General features: G+C 41.4%; 1 protein-coding gene across 2 annotated transcripts in view; it reads left to right on the forward strand.

Annotated features, from left to right (window-relative positions):
- The first annotated feature begins 2,008 nt into the window (after nucleotides 1–2,008).
- LOC120065685 (inositol 1,4,5-trisphosphate receptor type 1-like) overlaps nucleotides 2,009–21,168 on the forward strand; it is a 133,213-nt gene continuing 114,053 nt past the window's right edge. For both annotated transcript variants that reach the window (XM_039016756.1, XM_039016757.1), the window contains exons 1-2: nucleotides 2,009–2,100; nucleotides 8,577–8,647. In XM_039016756.1, coding sequence (XP_038872684.1) covers nucleotides 2,009–2,100; nucleotides 8,577–8,647 — 163 coding nt within the window. The remainder of the gene's footprint in view (nucleotides 2,101–8,576; nucleotides 8,648–21,168) is intronic.

Here is a 21,168-nt window from a genome sequence, read left to right on the forward strand (position 1 = left end):
TTCATCTCATTTTCACGTTGTAGCTTAGACCCTATTTTACATCAGCCGAGGTGTTTGTGTTGTGCCAGCTGTGCATGCTCTTGAATATAGGGTGGGTGTCATTTCAATCATAGAAACAGAATTCAGAGAATGGACCTATCCCTTCAGACCATTGCAATTTAGCTGGTACTCAGTTTAAATTTAAATTGAATTGAAATTGTAACTTCCAATTACTACCAGAAAGATGGCTGACTTCCATAGGAATGTCTATTCTATTATCTATATTTCTATGATTTCAATAGGTTTCCTATGGAAGATTGACAGTTTCATTTAAAACAATAGATATTCCCACTCAAGTCAACATTCTATCATGTGTGGAGCTCCAACCAGCTTTGTGGTAGCACTTGAAAGTTTACATTTTAATTGTATTTGCATTTTAGTACATTTATAAGCCACATGACACCCACCCTGTATTCAGTAGTATACTGTGTCTCAACCGATGGTGTGCACATCACAAACACCTCAGACGATGTAAAATAGGGTCTGATCTACATACACTGAGCGTACAAAACATTAAAGACACCTGCTCTTTCCATGACATTGACTGACCAGATTAATCCAGGTGAAAGCTATGATCCCTTATTGATGTCATGTGTTAAATCCACGGATTTAAATCCATGGATTGTGTATGTGCCATTCAGAGGGTGAATGGGAAAGACGAGGTTTAATTTGCTTTGAACGGGGTATGTTGGTAGGTGCCAGGCGCCCCATTTTGTGTGTGTCAAGAACTGCAACGCTGCTGGGATTTTCACACTCATCATTTTCTCGTGTGTCAAGAATGGTCCACCATCCAAAGGGCATCCAGCCAACTTGACACAACTGTTGGAAGCATTGGAGTCAACATGGGCCAACATCCCTGTGGAATGCTTTCGACACCTTGTAGTGTCCATGCCCGACGAATTGAGGCTGTTCAGAGGGCAAAAGGGGGTGAAACTCAATATTAGGAATATGTTCCTTTTTGTTTTGTACACTCAGTGTATATGAACATGAACAATATCGTTATTCACGTGTTTTGAGTAATTGACGTAAAATATATATTTTTAATATCGAAATTATGAAATAGTTTACCGACCCTTTTTGTGAGCTTTCAAATAATATACAACTCAACCATTTATATTTTTCAGTGATGAAGACATTGATGTCTCATGGTAGGATCAACTTTGAGCACCTCCATCTCCTGAATGTTTTGGCATTCAGGTCCAAAAGGTTACTTTCTGACCACGTCTACCATAGGCCATCAATTATGTAAGGTTTTGCTGCAATCAAATGGGGTGCAGTCAGAAAGTGATTGAATTCAAATGGAACGACCATTATTCAATTCTTGCTCTGTACTGTATTGTGTGTGAGAGATGTGGCTGTGTTGACACTCTTCGTTCGCCTATGTCTACACACAAATACACACAGCATGCACCAAACTGTTTGTTTGATTGTTTAATATGTAAACATGGGCCATATCTTGGCATACAATAGCAATGCTTACTTCCCATTCTCCACACTGTACAAATCCAACATCCCACAGGAAGGACAGTCCTATCAAGTTCTGTTGATCCCGTCAAGTTCCATACGTGCAAACTGCCTGAGTACATTCTTCTAGTCTATAATCCTCCCTTGATTAAACCAGATGGAATTGCTGAATATTTTCTAGATTAATAATTATCCAATGCTGGAGTTATTTCATTGTGCTACTGCAAGACATCCTATATGGGTCAATGTGAATACATATCCAATCGCACACACGTTTGGCAACACTTTACCTTATGTTGCCATTATACCTATGTACCAAACAGTAGTTACTATAGTAACAATGTTGTAATTACACGGTAATAGCGGTATAGGTTATTTAATGCATAATATACAATTAAATATGCAGTATTTATCAGTGTAAATGACTGTACATCTGTGTGGTTTATTTGTCATGCTAACTCTTGTCTGTTCCTTCTTTTCCAGGCACAGTCCTGGGTGAGGCAACATGTCGGACAAGATGTCCAGTTTCCTCCACATAGGCGACATCTGCTCCCTCTATGCGGAGGGCTCCACCAGTGGATTTATCAGCACTTTAGGGTATGTTTGTCTGCTTACTGTTTTACAGCTGCATATGAATCCCATCCCTCTCAACTTGAATTCTCATTAAAATCCCACTGGTATTCATCACAAACATTCTCTTTTATTGAATACATGCATGCATGAATAAATACATGCATGCTCATAGACATCCAAGATCAGACACCAGTCTGTGCACATATACGCATGCAAATAAACAGACAGATCTAGGTACCAGTGAAAATATGAACCTTATTGGTGTTTGAAGCCAGGGAGACAGCTGGATCTGCAGCCAAGGTGATAACGTAGAATAATGGAGGGATTTATTTAATTGCTTAGAGTCATGGCTTTTACTTCACAAGTTTAATTATGTTTGCTCCCCCAATGTTATTAGCAGAATAAACCTGTGCTAATTCCATTGTTATGAAAGAAACACTGTGGTAGTGAAGTGTATAATAAGAATAGCTAGATTGCAGATTTCTTCTCATTGAGGTGATACTGTTCTATGCCCTTAAAACACACTTTGATAAATGGCAAGGCAGAGAGTGTTTGGAACTGGTGTGTGAGAGGCAGAGAGGGGTCACATAAAAGAGGGTGTTATTAGCAAATAAGAGAGTGAGATGAAGGAAAAAGGGAAACCGTAGGAAAGGTGAGTGTCAGGGAAGAGAGGGATGGGGTTGAACGAGAAACAGTGTCAATGGGACACGAGGCAGGTGATGTCATATTGTGGGAGGTTTATGGGATGTTGGCTCTCCTCTTTCTCCCAAGTTGTACCACTAGTAAACCCTGAAATGATGGGCCTAAGTGGCTTCAATTATTTTGCTTCCTGTGATTGAATTTAAATATTGAGAGCTTATGCAATGAACTGTAAAATTCCTTCCTCTAAGTGCTGATACCTATTTATCAAAGAGAATCAGAGAGCATTTTGGCGCCTCAACTTTCATCACGGCCAAAGTGAGAGTTGAGGGAGATCATTAACTGAACCGTGACTGGATTCACAAAAGACTGATGGACTTGACAACACTTCTGGAAGGTTATAAATTATTTCAGCCTCTAGTTCTCTGGTGTCAGAGCAGCTTGACTGCCTCCTGGTCCTCCTACATTTTCTGCTCATGCCATTTTGTTGTTCTTTTCCCTCAGTGAAAATGAACATGGTATCTGTTTTGCCCTTTCTACTCTTAGCCTTCTTAGCCTTCTTTAGCAGTCTTAATCATACCTCGTCACTATCTGGCCCTTGAGTCCGTTTCTGCCGTAACATTGACTCTTAACAGCGTAATGAAGCTTTCTTGCTCCTTGCTGAAACAAGCAAGGTGTTGTAGCAAACACGTCTTAGTTGCCTAGACACGAGTGGTGGGGAGTTGACTCCAAAAGAATAGATTCCTCTATTCCTTGCCCGTCGACTCCCATTTCCGGGTGTCAAGCTCGAATCGACTCCTAAGATTCAGTAGTTTTGCAATGGAGGAGATGAGTAGTTGCCATAGGCTACTTCCGAGAACACAAACTCTTGCATTTTTCACAGCACCTTCTAGCCATGACCGTAAACTCATGGGTACACTCGCAATGGCTGCCTGGTATTGTGATGCAATAATTTCCATGATAATGTAGAATGTACATTCAAATGATGTTAACTGATGTGGCTCATGCAATGGAATATATTTGTTGTAATGTCAGTTAAGTTGAATCAACAAATCACAGCACGTATTTTACTTCCTGCTTTGTGACACGCAGTTGCCAGAAGCCATCTGTCTAACCAAAAGTGGAACTCATGTCTAAAAATCGAGATTTTGCTCATCTGCCATTTTTTTTTTTTGCTAATCCGTTTTTAATTCTGAACATTATAGTAATTTATTTAACTTTTATAGCGCTTTTCATTAGACAGAATCTCAAAGCGTTTGTTAAGCAAAATAAACAAGTTATTCAAAAATAAGTATAGGCTACAACAGTAGCTAGATCAAGTCTGTTTTGAAAGCTTCTTGAAGCATCCAGCAGATGGACAGCCATGGCCATGAGAGGATCGGGAAGCGTATAGCTAGGTGGGCACTCCATCAAAAAAATCACTCTGCTATCTGTAGCTATGATGCACTGGCTACAATGGCAAACCATGTGCGATCAGGTGATCAAACTTGCCCCAGCTAGCAGCCTAGTGCTAGCTTGTTTGAATGGCCATTACGGTAGCTAGTTTGCAGTTTGGGTGTCAGTGAAACTTTATGGAGTGAAAAGTACACCATTTCTTTAGGAATGTAGTGAAGTAAAAGTTGTCAAAATATAAAAAGTAATGTACAGATACCCCCAAAAAACTACTTAAGTTGTACTTTCAAATATTTTTACTTAAGTACTTTACACCCGTTACATTTTGAATGCTTAGCAGGACAGGAAAATCGTCTAATTCACACACTTATCAAGAGAAAATCCCTGGTCATCCCTACAGCCTCTGATTCGGACTCACTAAACACATGCTTTGTTTGTAAATTGTGTTGGAGCGTGCCCCTGGCTATGTTGGAGTGTGCCCCTGGCTATCCGTAGATTTTAAAAACAAAAATAATTGTGCCTAATATAAGGAATTTGAAATGATTTACACTTTTACTTTTGATTCTTAAGTATATTTAAAACAAAATACTTAACTTTTACTCAAGTAGTATTGTACTGGGCAACTTTCACTTTTACTTGAGTTATTTTCTAATAAGGTATCTTTACTTTTTCTCCAGTATGACAATCGGGTACTTTTTCCACCACTGCTAGTTTGCAAGCTTGTTGATGAACTTGTATGGCACCAAAGTTTTGGGACTATTCTTAGAAATCAGCATGTATTTTACTTGCTACTTTGTAACATTTGGCCAACACGATAATGTTCCAGCTAGAGCGGTCAGCTGTGCTGCATAACTCTGCACACTAATCATGGCAAAACAAACTGCCTTATCAGGAAAGCTAATTTGTGCTATTAGCTAGAATTTTTCTACGCTAGCTAGCTAGCTAGAGGGTTTATTAAGCATTGAGTGTGTGAACTGGCGTTTTCATATGGATTGATTTGAGACTGGTTCAGCCAGCATGCAGACACTAGCAAGCAAATTTCCATGCACATTTAGAGTTTAATAAATCCTGACTCTAAAACCACAAAACACCTTAGCTAGATGTAGAATTAAGTAGTGAAGACTAGCTCATTAAAAAACTTTAATATTAGGTGCAGTTTTATAGTTTTTGGTAAGATTAACTCTGATTATTTTGAGGATGAAAGGGTGTTCAGTGGACGATGTCACCATGGTAACATTTTTTTTTTATGATAGCCAAACTTATTTTTAGTGATCCTGTCTGACGTGAGACAATTTTGGTACTCTCGCAATGGCCGCAAGTCCACCCATTATGCCACCATTGACTTGAATGGGGACGCCCTTTCTATTCATTCTATTTCTATGGCAGCACACACGGTCAGGAGCGGAGGAGAGGAGAAAATGTGGGTCTAAAAATGGTTCTTATGGTGACCGCGGTCATTTGGCTGGTCAATTACTGTCTTCCAAAATTCCATGACTGTCAGAGCCCTACTTGACAGTGCTCGTTTGTCAAGTTGCCAACCTTGCACTGTTCTGCCTGGTAATCACTTGTTTTTATAGCAACAGCAGGCAGTGTACAGGAGGCTGTGATGCTGTTGGTTGTCTCTGTGTATTATACTGACCACTGAGAGACAGCTATATAATGAGCCACCTGGTCTGCAGCTGATTTAGAGAGGACTGTTCTGTTTGCTACTGTACCAGGGGCCTATAGTCTTTCCTTGGCTGGCTGCATCCTGGAACACAAAGCAAGACTGAAGCCCTCTGGTGATTTTACATATCCTTCATTACACCTCTTTACAGGCTCAAATCAAAGTTTATTGGCTGCGTACACAGATTTGCAGATGTTCTCACAGGTGCAACAAAATGATTTTGTTTCTAGCTGCAGCAGTGCAGCAATCCCTAGCAATACAAAACAACACAGACATAATCCAGAACGTCCCCAAAGAATTTACACAAAATATCAGAACGAGCAATCAGAACAATCTCTGCATACAAATCCAGTTAAATGACATCTTGCAGGAATCATTAATGCAGATAGGCCTGAATCTATCCATTATCAGCACAATGCAGTTCATCCATGTGATACATGGACAAAATATTAGTAATTTGATATGTAAAACAAATACAACTATCGTAACCCCATTCATTCCCCTTGGGGAGATGCTTACAGTGCGTTTTTCTCTAACATAAGAATGTCCTACAGTACAATACATAGCCTACACACTGCATGGGCTATAAAAGGAAAATGCTGCCTGGACTGGATCCAGAACCCAATGGAGGTGTCATATTTATATTTCAGACTACCTGCCAAGCATCCTGTGTTTTGCAGCCAGTAGTAAATCTGACTGAGCTATTATGAAAATGATTTTCATGGGTCTTATAACTGTGTAGTTACACTAATTACTACAGTAACATTGTAGTTGCATATTATTTTACTAAGTGCTTTGTAATTGCAAAATAAGGGAGTTGAGCGTGTTTTGCTATTTCCCAGGTGGTATATGCCTCTTGTGTAGTAAAGAAAAAGCACTCAACTTCATTATTATTATTAGTTACAAAATATTAGCCTATGTAACATGTCAATGCACTGTTGTGACTAGTGTAATTACAGCGTAACTACACAGGTATGAGAGCAACAAATGTTATTCAAATGTTCGATTCTAATAGTGTAAATGCTTCAGCAGAAAGCTCCAAGAATGAGGATCAATAACAGGCCTAATTCTGATTCTCGCATTGCTGCACCAACATAGGAATCAAACAGAGAGTGTTCGAGGAATGCCAATCTCAGGTGTTCAGATGTTCAGATTCCAAGTGCCTCCAATATTAATTCAGCTGTGTTGGTTTTCATAAGGTTCACAAGGCACAATGGTTTTAGATGTTTAGGAGTTAAGTGTGAATAGGCGTGTAATAAGAACTATCATTTGTAATAATAAGGGGGGAAAATGCTCTTGAAACCGCAAGTTTTAATGCCCTAAAAGGTTTATTCACAGGCAAAGCCCCAATCCTTTTGATATTTCACCAGCTTCTTCCAAACCAAATATTTATTTTCATAATAACCCCTCAAATATATATACATTTAAGCCAGGAATCTCTGCTGAAGCTGTTCTTGCTCTGTTTATTTTTAGCTCAGAAGGTTTGGCTTAGGTCTGAGTGAGCAGACTGGCTTAGCATTGCTGTGAATGCCCTTACAGCAGGTAGCGGGTGAAACACAGCTCACATCCACTGTTTAGACCGTTTGGTCTCAGGCCTTTATGTCCTAGGTTCTCTCAATGTGCAGCCTCCAGAGAGGGCAGCTGGATGCCTCTGCTCTGCTTAGCCAAAATTGGGCATACTGAGTTTGATGGGCAGCTCCCACAGCAATCTGCCCTCTACAATTCTTGACCAATATTCCTTTTGTTGATACAATGAAGTAGTGGTATTATGCACTGTGATGCTGATTGGTGACACATGCAGGATAGCCTGGATCAAAATGACAGTCATGCTTAGGAGTGAAAGAGACGGGTGTAATAATAAAGATGGAGACTAAAGGGGCAATCTGCAGTTGCTACATCCATTTTTGCAATTCTAAATTATGTATACCCATTGATTCTTAAAGAATATACCCCAGCAGAACCCAAAATATAAGCTTGGTTTACTCCAATGTTTGTAAACAATGTAAATGTAGGCCTAAACAAACACGATATAGCCTAAAAACATGGTTCAAACTGTAATTTTAATGTCATGGATGATCAGTCCATGGATGGTCAGTCCTTGCCTCCAGTCAATCCTTGCATTTGTTACCAAATATTGATGAGCCTGTGCGCCAGTGGCAGCAGTGGCATCACTCAAGTGGGTACTGCACAAATGGTAGTGCTGGAGGAGCACGGAGGGGATGTTGGGCACAGCGAGGTGCGCTGCTGTGGCTGCGGACCTATCTGTCTTTAACCACCTGGCTGTGACTGAGATGCTTCCTCCTCCATCGATGTTTCCTCTGCTCCGTTCACCATCCAAAGAGCTTGAACAACCCTCCATGACCCATCCATCAGACGTCTGAACTTGCTTGATTAGCCACCTAAGACATTTATTGATTTATTTTGATTTCTTGGTGTGTATGCAATTCAGCTTTTAGCTGCCATGTATACTGAAATAAAACTCAACTCAACATCCATAGCTCTGTCTAAGAATATGAATGTGGTAACATTTCTCCTGTCCCATCCCTCAGCCTTTTACCAAAACAGCGGTGGGGTTCCCAGCTTTGTATTTGTTTCATCTGCAAATTTCCCCTTTTAAAGTATTGAGCGACTCAACATCATTATTTCTACTGTGTATGCACGTGCATCAGTAGCATCCACTGCTGAGAATGAAAATTGTAGCTGATGTCATTGTTTGTCTGTTTTTGGAGGCTAGATTGATGTGCAGTCAGAGAGATTAATATTCTGAGTGTTTGACAGCTGTCATTGCTCCTCCTGTCCCCAGGCTTGTGGATGACCGCTGTGTGGTACAGCCAGACACAGGCGACCTTAACAACCCACCCAAGAAATTCCGAGGTAAGGACTATCACTCTGTTCAGTCTGCTGTTCAAGTGCAAGCATTCAACCAATATTGTTTGATCAAACAACCAGCAAGGAGTTAAGGCATCGCTTCATGTGACCTTTTTTCACTGTAGTTTGCTCTGTCAGTCCAAATCAAATAATACTTTTTTATTTGTCACATGTTTTGTAAACAACAGGTGTAAACTAACAGTGAAATGCTTACTTACGGGCCCTTCCCAACAATGCAGAGATTTTTTAATAATTTTATAATAACAAAATATTAACACTGGGAATAAATATACAATGAGTAACGATAACTTGGCTGTATACACAGGGTACCAGTACAGAGTCGATGTGCAGGGGTACGGGGTAACTGAGGTAGATAATATGTACATATAGGTAGGGATAAAGTGAATAGGCAACAGGATGTATTTTAAACAGTAGGAGCAGCATATGTGATGAATCAAAAGAGTTAGTGCAAAAAGGGTCAATGCTGATAGTTCAGGTAGCTATTTGACCTCTTAAGGATTAGCCCCTTTTTTTCAATTTGAGCCTAAAATGTTGTCTGTGTTTGTTTGATTGGGGTGCTGTCCTCAGATAATAGCATGGTTTGCTTTCACAATAAAGCCTTTTTGAAATCTGACACGGTGGCTGGATTAACAAGAAGTAAAGCTTTAATGTGGTGTATTGCACTTGTGATTGTATGAAAGTTAACTATTTCTAATAATTTAATTTGAATTTGGCGATCTGCCATTTCACCAGATGTTGTCAAATCGATCCCGTTAACGGGATTAACTGTGCAGCTGTATAACTTTTTGGGGATCTGAGGGCCCATGCCAAATCTTTCCAGCCTCCTGAGGGGGAAGAGGCATTGTCGTGACTTCTTCACAACTGCGTTGGGGTGTGTGGACCATGATCATTCTTTAGCGATGTGGACACCGAGGAACTTGAACCTCTCTGCCTGCTCCATTACAGCCCTGTTGAAGTGGATGGGGGTGTCCTCGGCCCCATTCCTGTAGTCCACAATCAGCTCCTTTGTCTTGCTGACGTTGAGGGAGAGGTTGTTGTCCTGGCACCACACTGCCAGATCACTGACCTCCTTATATGCTGTCTCATCATCGTCGGTGCTGAGGCCAACCAACATTGTGTCTTCAGCAAACCTAATGATGGTGTTGGAGTTGTCCGTGGCCACACAGTCATGGGTGAACAGGGAGTATAGGATGGGATAAAGCACGCACCCCCGAGGGGTCCCCGTGTTGAGGGTCAGCATGATGGATGTGTTGTTGCCTATCCTCACCACCTGGGGATGGCCTGTCAGGAAGTCCAGGATCCAGTTGCAGAGGGAGGTGTTTAGTCCCAGGGTCCTGAGCTTAGTGATGAGCTTTTGTATTGGACGCTGCAATAGTCAATGAACAGCATTCTCACAGTAGGTGTTCCTCTTGTCCAGGTTGGAAAGGGCAGTGTGGAGTGCAATAGTGTGGAGTGGATCTGTTGGGGCAATATGCAAATTGGAGTGGTTCCAGGGTGTCTGGGATGGTGTTGTTAATGTTAGCCATGACCAGCCTTTCAAAGCATTTCATGGCTACAGATGTGCTACAGGACAATAGTAATTTAAACAGGGTATCTTGGTGTTATTGGACACACTATGGTGGTCTGCTTTAAACGTAGGTATTACAGACTGGGTCAAGGAGAGGTTGAAAATGTTGCCAGCTCGTCAGCGCACATTTTGGGTACGCGTCCTGGTAATCCGTCTGGTCCTGCGGCCTTGTGAATGTTAACCTGTTTAAAGGTCTTACTCACGTTGGGTACAGAGAGTGAGATCACATAGTCCTCCGGAACAGCTGGTGCTCTCATGCATAGTTCAGTGTTGCTTGCCCCGAAGTGGGCATAGAAGGAATTTAACTCGTCTGGTAGGCTCGCGTCACTGTGCAGCTCACGTCTGGGTTTCCCTGTGTAATCCGTGATAGTTTGCAAGCCCTGCAAAATATGCTGAGCGCCAGAGCCGGCATAGTAGGATTCGATCTTTGTCCTGTTTTGACTGTTTTATGGGTCATTGGAGTTCATAGCGGGATTCCTTATAATCGTCCGGATTAGTTTCCCGCTCCTTGAACACGGCAGCTCTAACCTTTAGCTCTGTGTGGATGTTGCCTGTAATCCATGGCTTCTGGTTGGGATATGTATGTAAGGTCAATGTGGGGACGACTTCATCGATGCGCTTATTAATGAAGCCGGTGACTGATGTGGTAAACTCCTCAATATTATAGGATGAATCCAGGAACATATTCCAGTCTGTGCTATCGAAACAGTCCTGTAGTGTATAATCTGCTTCATCAGACCACTTCTGTATTGAGCACTGGCACTTTATTTTTGAGTTTTCGGACAACTTCCGTATTGAGCACTGGCACTTCCAGTTTGAGTTTTTGCTTGTAAGTAGGAATCAGGATGATAGAGTTATGGTCAAATTTGCCAAAAGGAGAGCTTTGTATTGCACAGGTGACTTGCTGGTAAAAGTGAGTGTCCCCTGTTCTCTGATAACATTACACTGGACATGATGTCAGCTGGATAAAGCTGTTTAGATTTTCTTCTCTGAGGCCATCATCATTACATGGGGATTATAACTAAGTACTGTATGTTTAACCAAGTGGTTTGTGCTCCGTGTAACCATTAGATCAGTAGTTGACACTGAGGAGATATAAAAGGTATTTTGAGACATGGAGATGTGATCCCTGCTCCTTTGTTATGAAATGTGAACTGGTGTCTTTGTGTAAATGAAGCTGTAATGAAGCTAATTAACCTTGCGTTCACCTGCCACCCCTCAGCCCCTGACTGGAATGTGGCACTAGGCTACATTACAGTGCAGTTAGTACACCACAATGTGTCACCTAGTGAGAGGCCTGGCCTGTGTTAACTCTGAGGGGAAAGTATGTTTAACTCTGATGCCCTTTGTTCTTTCACCACTAAAACCTAATGAGAATTTTCATCTATATTATTTTATCTGGCAGAGGCAGCATTTAAAAATTAAGCTTTTTGCAAATGTATCAAATGTCTTTGGACTGTAAAACATTCTGTGAAGTGATTGATGGCAGAGTGCCATGTTTCTTATAGTTATTGAGGCTGACGTGTAGAACTAGCCAGATGCAGTCCATTTCCTGCAAATGTAAGCAGTGTGGATTACGCTAGGACATCTCTCAGAGCTAAGTGCTCAGAGACTGTCTAGAAGTCTGAAACAGGATTGTGTGTGAGTAAAATGTACTATTTTCTGGCAGTTTCTCAAGGCATTCGGGATTCTTCTACTACAAGTTATGAGTCATGCTTTTGATCAATGTTTGACATTAATGAACACAGCCCAGGGGTTCTTGCATTAGATCAGATTGATCTTCTTACATCTTTCATGACAGGTCTGATAGACTTCACTGTTCATTTCCACATTTCCATCAACAGGTGAGCACTCAGTTAATATAGATTGATGCAGTAGTGCGGATGATGCATCCCACTGTGTGTTAGACTCCAATGTGTTTTCAGGGTTTGGTTTTGCCTGAGTGTTGCTCTCAGTAATGTTGTCTGTGAAGTCGCAAACTGTTTGGTGGTTTTGAGGCCCATTTGTGTTAGCCAAAAGCAACCCCTGGTGTCCTGGTTCCAATGCAAACCCTTATTCCCAGCTTGCTGTTATTGGGATTTTGATTTTGATAGGCTGAGGCAGCAACAAAAATAGTTTTTTTTGTTATTTAGTTAACTTTGCTTTCACTCGAACTAGAGCTTCATATCTTCAGAGGCATCTTAATTCATGAACAACAACACTGTCCTGAAATAAAACACTTTGGTACATCTACGAGTGTATTTTGATGCCACTGCTGTTTTAAACCCTACCACATTTAATACTTGGACGTTCTGGAATTCACCTTTTATTGCTTTAACATATCAAATCCAATGTGTTTGTTGTTTAGTCATTCAAAAACATCAAATAGTCGGGAGGACTCGGAACAATTACTGTGATTAGTGGTGAAAGTACATTGGGACTTGTGGGGTTCATCATAAATTGCCATGGCTGTTTGAACTGGCACTGTGTCAATCCTATTGCCATAGAAATGGCATATTGAGCTTTCCCAGATGGCGATTTCAACGGTGGATGAAGTATGCTACAAAATTGCTCTATTTAGCTCATGTTGAACACATAGGCTTTGTGCGTAATGCAAATGCTGAATTTCATCATTTATTGTATACTGGTAGCCTACATAATAAGATAATAGACTACACTCTAATTTATAGCACTTTGATTAAAACTACATTAGTTTATTTTGGAGAAGCTATGAATTTGTATGATTGGTTGGAAATTATATCGATGTTCTGTTTTGAGCTTTATTCTCAGACTTATTCTCGGACTGTTACTTTTCCCCCCACTAACTCAAAACCATACAGGCTAGACGTTATTGGGACTTTAAGACTGATCAGTGATGTGTCAGACAGTAAAGCACCTGGAGTGTTTAAAGTAGAAGCCTCCCTGTATCTCAAGGTCAGTGCAGCAGGATGATTCTGGCATCAGCAGGGAGGGCCATCTGGGAGTGGTTGTGAGACTCCTGCTGATGGGCTCCTGGAGGCGCTGGCTGCATACTGTCTCGGTCTCTAATGGAGCCCTTTTCAAATGAGCACACGGCTTTGGCAGGCCTCCAGAGCAGACCTTTGTAAATTATTTTTTGAGTGAATTGACGTGATTGCCAATGTGAGTTACATTTACTCGAATCAAGGCCATGTAAATTTAATTGACCTTTTTATCCCTGAAAATTATGAGCCCCACTTTACTTGATATAGCACGTCCGTGTCATTGTCACAGAAATCACTCTCTATTTGTGAGTGACCGGCTCAATTTGGTCTTATGTAGCAAAATTATTTGAAATGGTGTTTTTTACATTTGATAAATGTAGAGACTCAGAGCTAGAAAATGGTATATCATACACTACTGTTGAGTAACAATGGGAAAGTAATTCTGCTTTGAAAGTGATAAACTTTTGAGAAAATGGCCTTTGAATGTTTTGGTACACCTACTAGAGAGCTCTTCTTTGTCTACACCCATTCAGCATCGTTCACAGCCTCTTAAGCCTTAGCCCCACCCATCTCTTTAAGGATTCACATGTGAGGCCATGTGCTATATAGAGTGAGTACGGTAGTGTACTAAACAGACAAAGATTTCAAGACTAAAGGCTGGTTTATACTATGTGTATCGACATGTCTGTAAATAGTTGTCAAGGGGAACATTCTATTGTTGTCCGACATCAAACTTGTCGTTATGAAAATGTATAAACACAAAAACGACAGGCTGCATGACATCAACAGCCTGGTGGTCCAAAACCCATCCATTTAAAAATGTCAATCTAGCATACCAGGCAACTAAAAGCAACTTTTTAAACAATGTTTTGGTTCGTTTGTAGCTTGTTAGCTAGCTAGATAACATTGAATTAGCTGGCTAGCCAATTCAAATAATGACCATATATAGCTGACAACGTCTTAACTTTAGCTAATTTGTATTCGCTATTACAGGAAAATAAACTCAAAACAAGATCATTATTTACAAGTTAATGGTGAGCTAATTACAGAAAGTGGCTTATGGTTGTGAGTTTGACGAAATAAATGCAAGCCATTCTAACATAGAATTTTAGAACTTGGACACTGTCTCGTTGGCCTAACGTTATATCCTAATTTGACTTTGGTGCAGGTCATGTTGTTCTTTACATTACCGTCTCTGGTAAACACACACTATATCAAAGTGTATTTGTCACATGCACAGGATACAGAAGGTATAAATGGTACAGTGAAATGGTTACTTGCATAGTGGAGTCTTTTGTTTAGACATGTAGCTAGCTAGCTAGCTGAACAATGATTCATAATCCCAACTCATAATGTTCCTACCCTTCATGAATCTGCTGGTAGCTACAGCTAACCAACTAGCTAGCTTCAATGTTAGCTAGCTAGCTAACATCAGGCTATAACTAGCAATGCAAATGTCTCTGAGATACAAATAATATTACTACACAGATCATACACGTAACGTTAGCTAGCGAGGAAGCCAGCTAACGTTAGCTAGTTAGCTAACAGTACGCTTTAACTTACAATGAAAATGACTTTCTGACAAAATTAGAAACTTATAGTATCTGAAAATGTAGCAAGCTAGACTCTCTTACCCGTATACATGGATGAACGCTTCTCCCTCTCTGTCATGGATTACATGGTTGTCCTTAGTTTGAAGATATAATCCAGAGACAGGTGTTTTATACAAAGCCTTCTTCTGTGTGTTCTCTTTTTGACTCCCTCGGCATTATTTGCAATGAAATGCCAGAATTCTCTCCATCTGCTTCCACCGGGCATTCCACAGATTTCAAAACACGGTCCTCCAGAAAGTGGAGAGCATTAGCAACACTTCGCAATATCTTTTGAAAATAGCTGCGTTAGAAACAATTACCTACACATACCGATGTGTCTACGTTGAAATGCCTCTCCTGTAAAGTAGTGATGCTCGACATATGCCTAGTTTCCTGAAGCGAGTAAAATTTTATGTCAACCTTCAGGTTCAATGGTGACAATTAAGAGGTGGTGTGTAATGAAACACCACAACTACTCTTGTACAGTACATTTGGAAAGTATTCAGACCCCATGACTTTTTCTAAATTTTGGTACGTTACAGCCTTATTCTAAAATGGATTTAAAAAAATGTTTACCTCATAAATCTACACACAGTACCCCGTACTGACAAAACAAAAGTTTTTTTTGCTTTTGCAAATGTATTCAAAATAAAAACAGATACCTTATTTACATAAGTATTCAGACCCTTTGCTATGAGACTCAAAATTGAGCTAAGGTGCATCCTGTTTCTATTGATCATCCTTGAGATGTTTCTAAAACTTGATTTGAGTCCACCTGTGGTCAATTGAATTGATTGGACATGATTTGGAAAGGCACACACCTGTCTTTATAAGGTCCCACAGTTGACAGTGCATGTCAGAGCAAAAACCAAGCCATGAGGTCGAAGGAATTGTCATTAGAGCTCCGAGACAAGATTGTGTCGATGCACAGATCTGGGGAAGGTTACTAAAACATTTCTGTAGCTTTGAAGGTCCCCATGAACACAGTGGCTTCTTCCTAGAGCTGGCCGCCCAGCCAGACTGAGCAATCGGGGGAGAAGGGCCTTGGACAGGGAGGTGGCCATGAACCCGATGGTCACTCTGACAAAGCTCCAGAGTTCCTCTGTGGAGATGAGAGGCTTCCAGAAGGACAACCATCTCTGCAGCACTCCACCAATCAGGCCTTTATGGTAGACTGGCCAGACGGAAGCCACTCCTCAGTAAAAGGCACATGACAGACCGCTTGGAGTTTGCAAAAAGGCACATAAAGGACTCTCAGACCATGAGAAACAAAATTCTCTGGTCTGATGAAACCAAGATTGAACTCTTTGGCCTGAATTATTATTTTTTATTTTATTTCACCTTTATGTAACCAGGTAGGCAAGTTGAGAACAAGTTCTCATTTACAATTGCGACCTGGCCAAGATAAAGCAAAGCAGCTCGACACATACAACAACACAGAGTTACACATGGAGTAAAACAAACATACAGTCAATAATACAGTAGAAAAATAAGTCTATATACAATGTGAGCAAATGAGGTGAGATAAGGGAGGTAAAGCAAAAAAAGGCCATGGTGGTGAAGTAAATACAATATAGCAAGTAAAACACTGGAATGGTAGATTTGCAGTGGAAGAATGTGCAAAGTAGAAATAGAAATAATGGGGTGCAAAGGAGCAAAATAAATAAATAAATAAATACAGTAGGGGAAGCGGTAGTTGTTTGGGCTAAATTATAGATGGTCTATGTACAGGTGCAGTAATCTGTGAGCTGCTCTGACAGCTGGTGCTTAAAGCTAGTGAGGGAGATAAGTGTTTCCAGTTTCAGAGATTTTTGTAGTTCGTTCCAGTCATTGGCAGCAGAGAACTGGAAGGAGAGGTGGCCAAAGGAGGAATTGGTTTTCGGGGTGACCAGAGATATACCTACTGGAGCGCGTGCTACTGGTGGGTGCTGCTATGGTGACCAGCTAGCTGAGATAAGGGGGGATTTTACCTAGCAGGGTCCTGTAGATGACCTGGAGCCAGTGGGTTTTGCGACGAGTATGAAGCGAGGGCAAGCCAACGAGAGCGTACAGGTCGCAGTAGTGTGTAGTATATGGGGCTTTGGTGACAAAACGGATTGCACTGTGATAGACTGCATCCAATTTATTGAGTAGGGTATTGGAGGCTATTTTGTAAATGACATCGCCGAAGTCGAGGATTGGTAGGATGGTCAGTTTTTTACGAGGGTATGTTTGGCAGCATGAGTGAAGGATGCTTTGTTGCGAAATAGGAAGCCAATTCTAGATTTAACTTTGGATTGGAGATGTTTGATGTGAGTCTGGAAGGAGAGTTTACAGTCTAACCAGACACCTAGGTATTTGTAGTTGTCCACATATTCTAAGTCAGAACCGTCCAGAGTAGTGATGCTGGACGGACGGGCAGGTGCAGGCAGCGATCGGTTGAAGAGCATGCATTTAGTTTTCCTTGTATTTAAGAGCAGTTGGAGGCCACGGAAGGAGAGTTGTATGGCATTGAAGCTCGTCTGGAGGTTAGTTAACACAGTGTCCAAAGAAGGGCCAGAAGTATACAGAATGGTGTCGTCTGCGTAGAGGTGGATCAGGGACTCTCCAGCAGCAAGAGCGACATCATTGATGTATACAGAGAAGAGAGTCGGCCCAAGAATTGAACCCTGTGGCACCCCCATAGAGACTGCCTGAGGCCCGGACAACAGGCCCTCCGATTTGACACACTGAACTCTATCAGAGAAGTAGTTGGTGAACCAGGCGAGGCAATCATTTGAGAAAGCAAGGCTATCGAGTCTGCCGATGAGGATGTGGTGATTGACAGAGTCGAAAGCCTTGGCCAGGTCAATGAATACGGCTGCACAGTATTGTTTCTTATCGATGGCAGTTAAGATATTGTTTAGGACCTTGAGCGTGGCTGAGGTGCACCCATGACCAGCTCTGAAACCAGATTGCATAGCGGAGAAGGTGCGGTGGGATTCGAAATGGTCGGTAATCTGTTTGTTAACTTGGCTTTCAAAGACCTTAGAAAGGCAGGGTAGGATAGATATAGGTCTGTAGCAGTTTAGGTCAAGAGTGTCCCCCCCTTTGAAGAGGGGGATGACCGCAGCTGCTTTCCAATCTTTGGGAATCTCAGATGACACGAAAGAGAGGTTGAACAGGCTAGTAATAGGGGTTGCAACAATTTCGGCAGATCATTTTCGAAAGAAAGGGTCCAGATTGTCTAGCTCGGCTGATTTGTAGGGGTCTAGATTTTGCAGCTCTTTCAGAACATCAGCTGACTGGATTTGGGAGAAGGAGAAATGGGGAAGGCTTGGTCGAGTTGCTGTTGGGGGTGCAGTGCTGTTGACCGGGGTAGGGGTAGCCAGGTGGAAAGCATGGCCAGCCGTAGAAAAATGCTTATTGAAATTCTCAATTATAGTGGATTTATCGGTGGTGACAGAGTTTCCTATCCTCAGTGCAGTGGGCAGCTGGGAGGAGGTGTTCTTATTGCCATGTGTCACATCTGGAGGAAACCTGGCACCATCCCTACGGTGAAGCATGGTGGTGGCAGCATTATGCTGTGGTGTTGTTTTTCAGCGGCAGTGACGGAGTCTAGTCAGGATCGAGGGAAAGGTGAACGGAGCAAAGTACAGAGATATCATTTATGAAAATCTGTTCCAGAGCGCTCAGGACCTCAGACTGGGGCAATGTTCACCTTCCAATAGGACAACGATCCTAACCACACAGCCAAGACAACGCAGTAGTTGCTTCGGGAGCAATCTCTGAATGTCCTTCAGTGACCCAGCCATAGCTCAAACCTGATCTAACATCTCTGGAGAGACCTGAAAATAACTATGCAGCGACGCTCCCCATCCAACCTGAAAGAGCTTCAGAGGATCTGCAGAGAAGAATGGGAGGAACTCCCCAGATACAGGTGTGCCAAGCTTGTAGCGTCATACCTAAGATGACTGGAGGCTATAATCGCTGCCAAAGGTACTTCAACAAAGTACTGAGTAAGGGGTCTGAATACTTATGTAAATGTAAAATTTCATTAAAATTTTCAAAATGTTGCAAAAAACACTTTTTGCTTTGTCATTATGGACTATTGTGGGTAGATTGAGGGGGAAAACTTAACAAAATGTGAAATAAGTTAAGAGGTCTGAATACTTTCCGAATACACTCTATATTGCACTCTCCATCCGGATATCGAAAATCAATGTATTGCCTCTGGTTAGTTTGAGGTCAATTGTATGTTTTGTCGTATGGATGTTTTTGTGTTTTTTTTTTGGTGCAGGAGCGCAAGATAATTTGATGGACAGTGTTAATTCCTTCCTCTCAAGCAGCTGTCCAAACTCCTGCTAGAGATTGAACCATCCATGCATCAGGTTTCAGGCCTCTAACAGGACTCACTCAGATATGTCACTGCGTAGTATTGAGATAAAAGAGTAATCAATAGCTAGCAGCAGAGGACCTTTTTAGTTGTCTTTGTAGAGTCTTACTATACAGTTGAAGTCAGAAGTTCACATACACCTTAGCCAAATACATTTAAACTCAATTTTTCACAATTCCTGACATTTAATCCTAGTAACAATTCCCTGTCTTAGGTCAGTTAGGATCACCACTTTATTTTAAGAATGTGAAATGTCAGAATAATAGAGAGAGAGAATGATTTATTTCATCTTTTATTTCTTTCATCACATTCCCAGAGTGTCAGAGGTTTACATACACTCAATTAGTATTTGGTAGCATTGCCTTTAAATTGTTTAACTTGGGTCAAATGTTTCGGGTAGCATTCCACAAGCTTCCCACAATAAGTTGGGTGAATTTTGGCCCATTCCTCCTGACAGAGCTGGTGTAACTGAGTCAGGTTTGTAGGCCTCCTTGCTCGCGCACGATTTTTCAGTTCTGCCCACACATTTTCTATTGGATTGAGGTCAGGGCTTTGTGTTGGCCACTCCAATACCTTGACTGTGTTGTCCTTAAGCCATTTAGCCACCACTTTGGAAGATTGCTTGGGGTCATTGTCCATTTGGAAGACCCATTTGCTACCAAGCTTTAACTTCCTGACTGATGTTTTGAGATGTTGCTTCACTATATCCACATCATTTTCCTTTCCTCATGATGCCATCTATTTTGTGAAGAGCACCAGTCCCTCCTTCAGCAAAGCACCCCCACAACATGACGCTGCCACCCCGTGCTTCATGGTTGGGATGGTGTTCTTCGGCTTGCAAGCCTCCCCCTTTTTCCTCCAAACATAACGATGGTCATTATGGCCAAACAGTTCTATTTTTATTTCATCAGACCAGAGGACATTTCTCCAAAAAGTACAATCTTTGTCCCCATGAAAAGTTGTAAACCGTAGTCAGGTTTTTTATGGCGGTTTTGAAGCAGTGGCTTCTTCCTTGCTGAGCGGACTTTCAGGTTATGTCGATATAGGACTTGTTTTACTGTGGATATAGATACTTTTGTACCTGTTCCTCCAGCATCTTCACAATGTCCTTTGCTGTTGTTCTGGGATTGATTTGCACTTTTCTTACCAAAGTATGTTCATCTCTAGAAGACAGAACGAGTCTCCTTCCTGAGCGGTATGATGGCTGCGTGGTCCCATGGTGTTTATACTTGCGTACTATTGTTTGTACAGATGAACGTGGTACCTTCAGGCGTTTGGAAATTGCTCCCAAGGATGAACCAGACTTGTGGAGGTCTACAATTTTATTTCTGAGCTCTTGGCTAATTTCTTTTGATTTTCCCATGATGTCAAGCAAAGAGGCGCTGAGTTTGAAGGTAGGCCTTGAAATAAATCCACAGGTACACCTCCAATTGACTCAAATTATGTCAATTAGCCAATCAGAAGCTTCTAAAGCCATGACATAATTTTTTTGAATTTTCCAAGCTGTTTAAAGGCACAGTCAACTTAGTGTATGTAAACTTCTGACCCACTGGAATTGTGATACGGTGAAATAATCTGTCTGTAAACAATTGTTGGAGAAATTACTTGTGTCATGCACAAAGTAGATGTCCAAACCGACTTGCCAAAACTATAGTTTGTTAACAGTACATTTGTGGAGTGGTTGAAAAACGAGTTTTAATGACTTCAACCTAAGTGTATGCAAACTTCCGACTTCAACTGTATGTTTTCGTACCGCTGTTGTTTATTTTCTGGCCTTACCATTCTCATTTTTGATTGAGAATAGACCTACAATTTGTCTTTAGCCACATTTCGGAATTGTGTTTCTGCTCAATGATTTGCATTGTCAAGATGGCGAGATATTTTTGTTGTGGTTTGCACAACTGTTGTTTCGGTTCCCCAAATAGCCACAGTAGACATGACCACTACTGGACATTCGTCTATTTAATCATCTAGGCTTGGATGGATGAACCTTAGTTGCAGCAAGGGGGTGTGACTAAAGTTATCTGGACTGATGTTGTATTGGGTGGTTA

This window comes from Salvelinus namaycush, chromosome 20 (assembly GCF_016432855.1).
Source record: "Salvelinus namaycush isolate Seneca chromosome 20, SaNama_1.0, whole genome shotgun sequence".
NCBI lineage: Eukaryota > Metazoa > Chordata > Actinopteri > Salmoniformes > Salmonidae > Salvelinus > Salvelinus namaycush.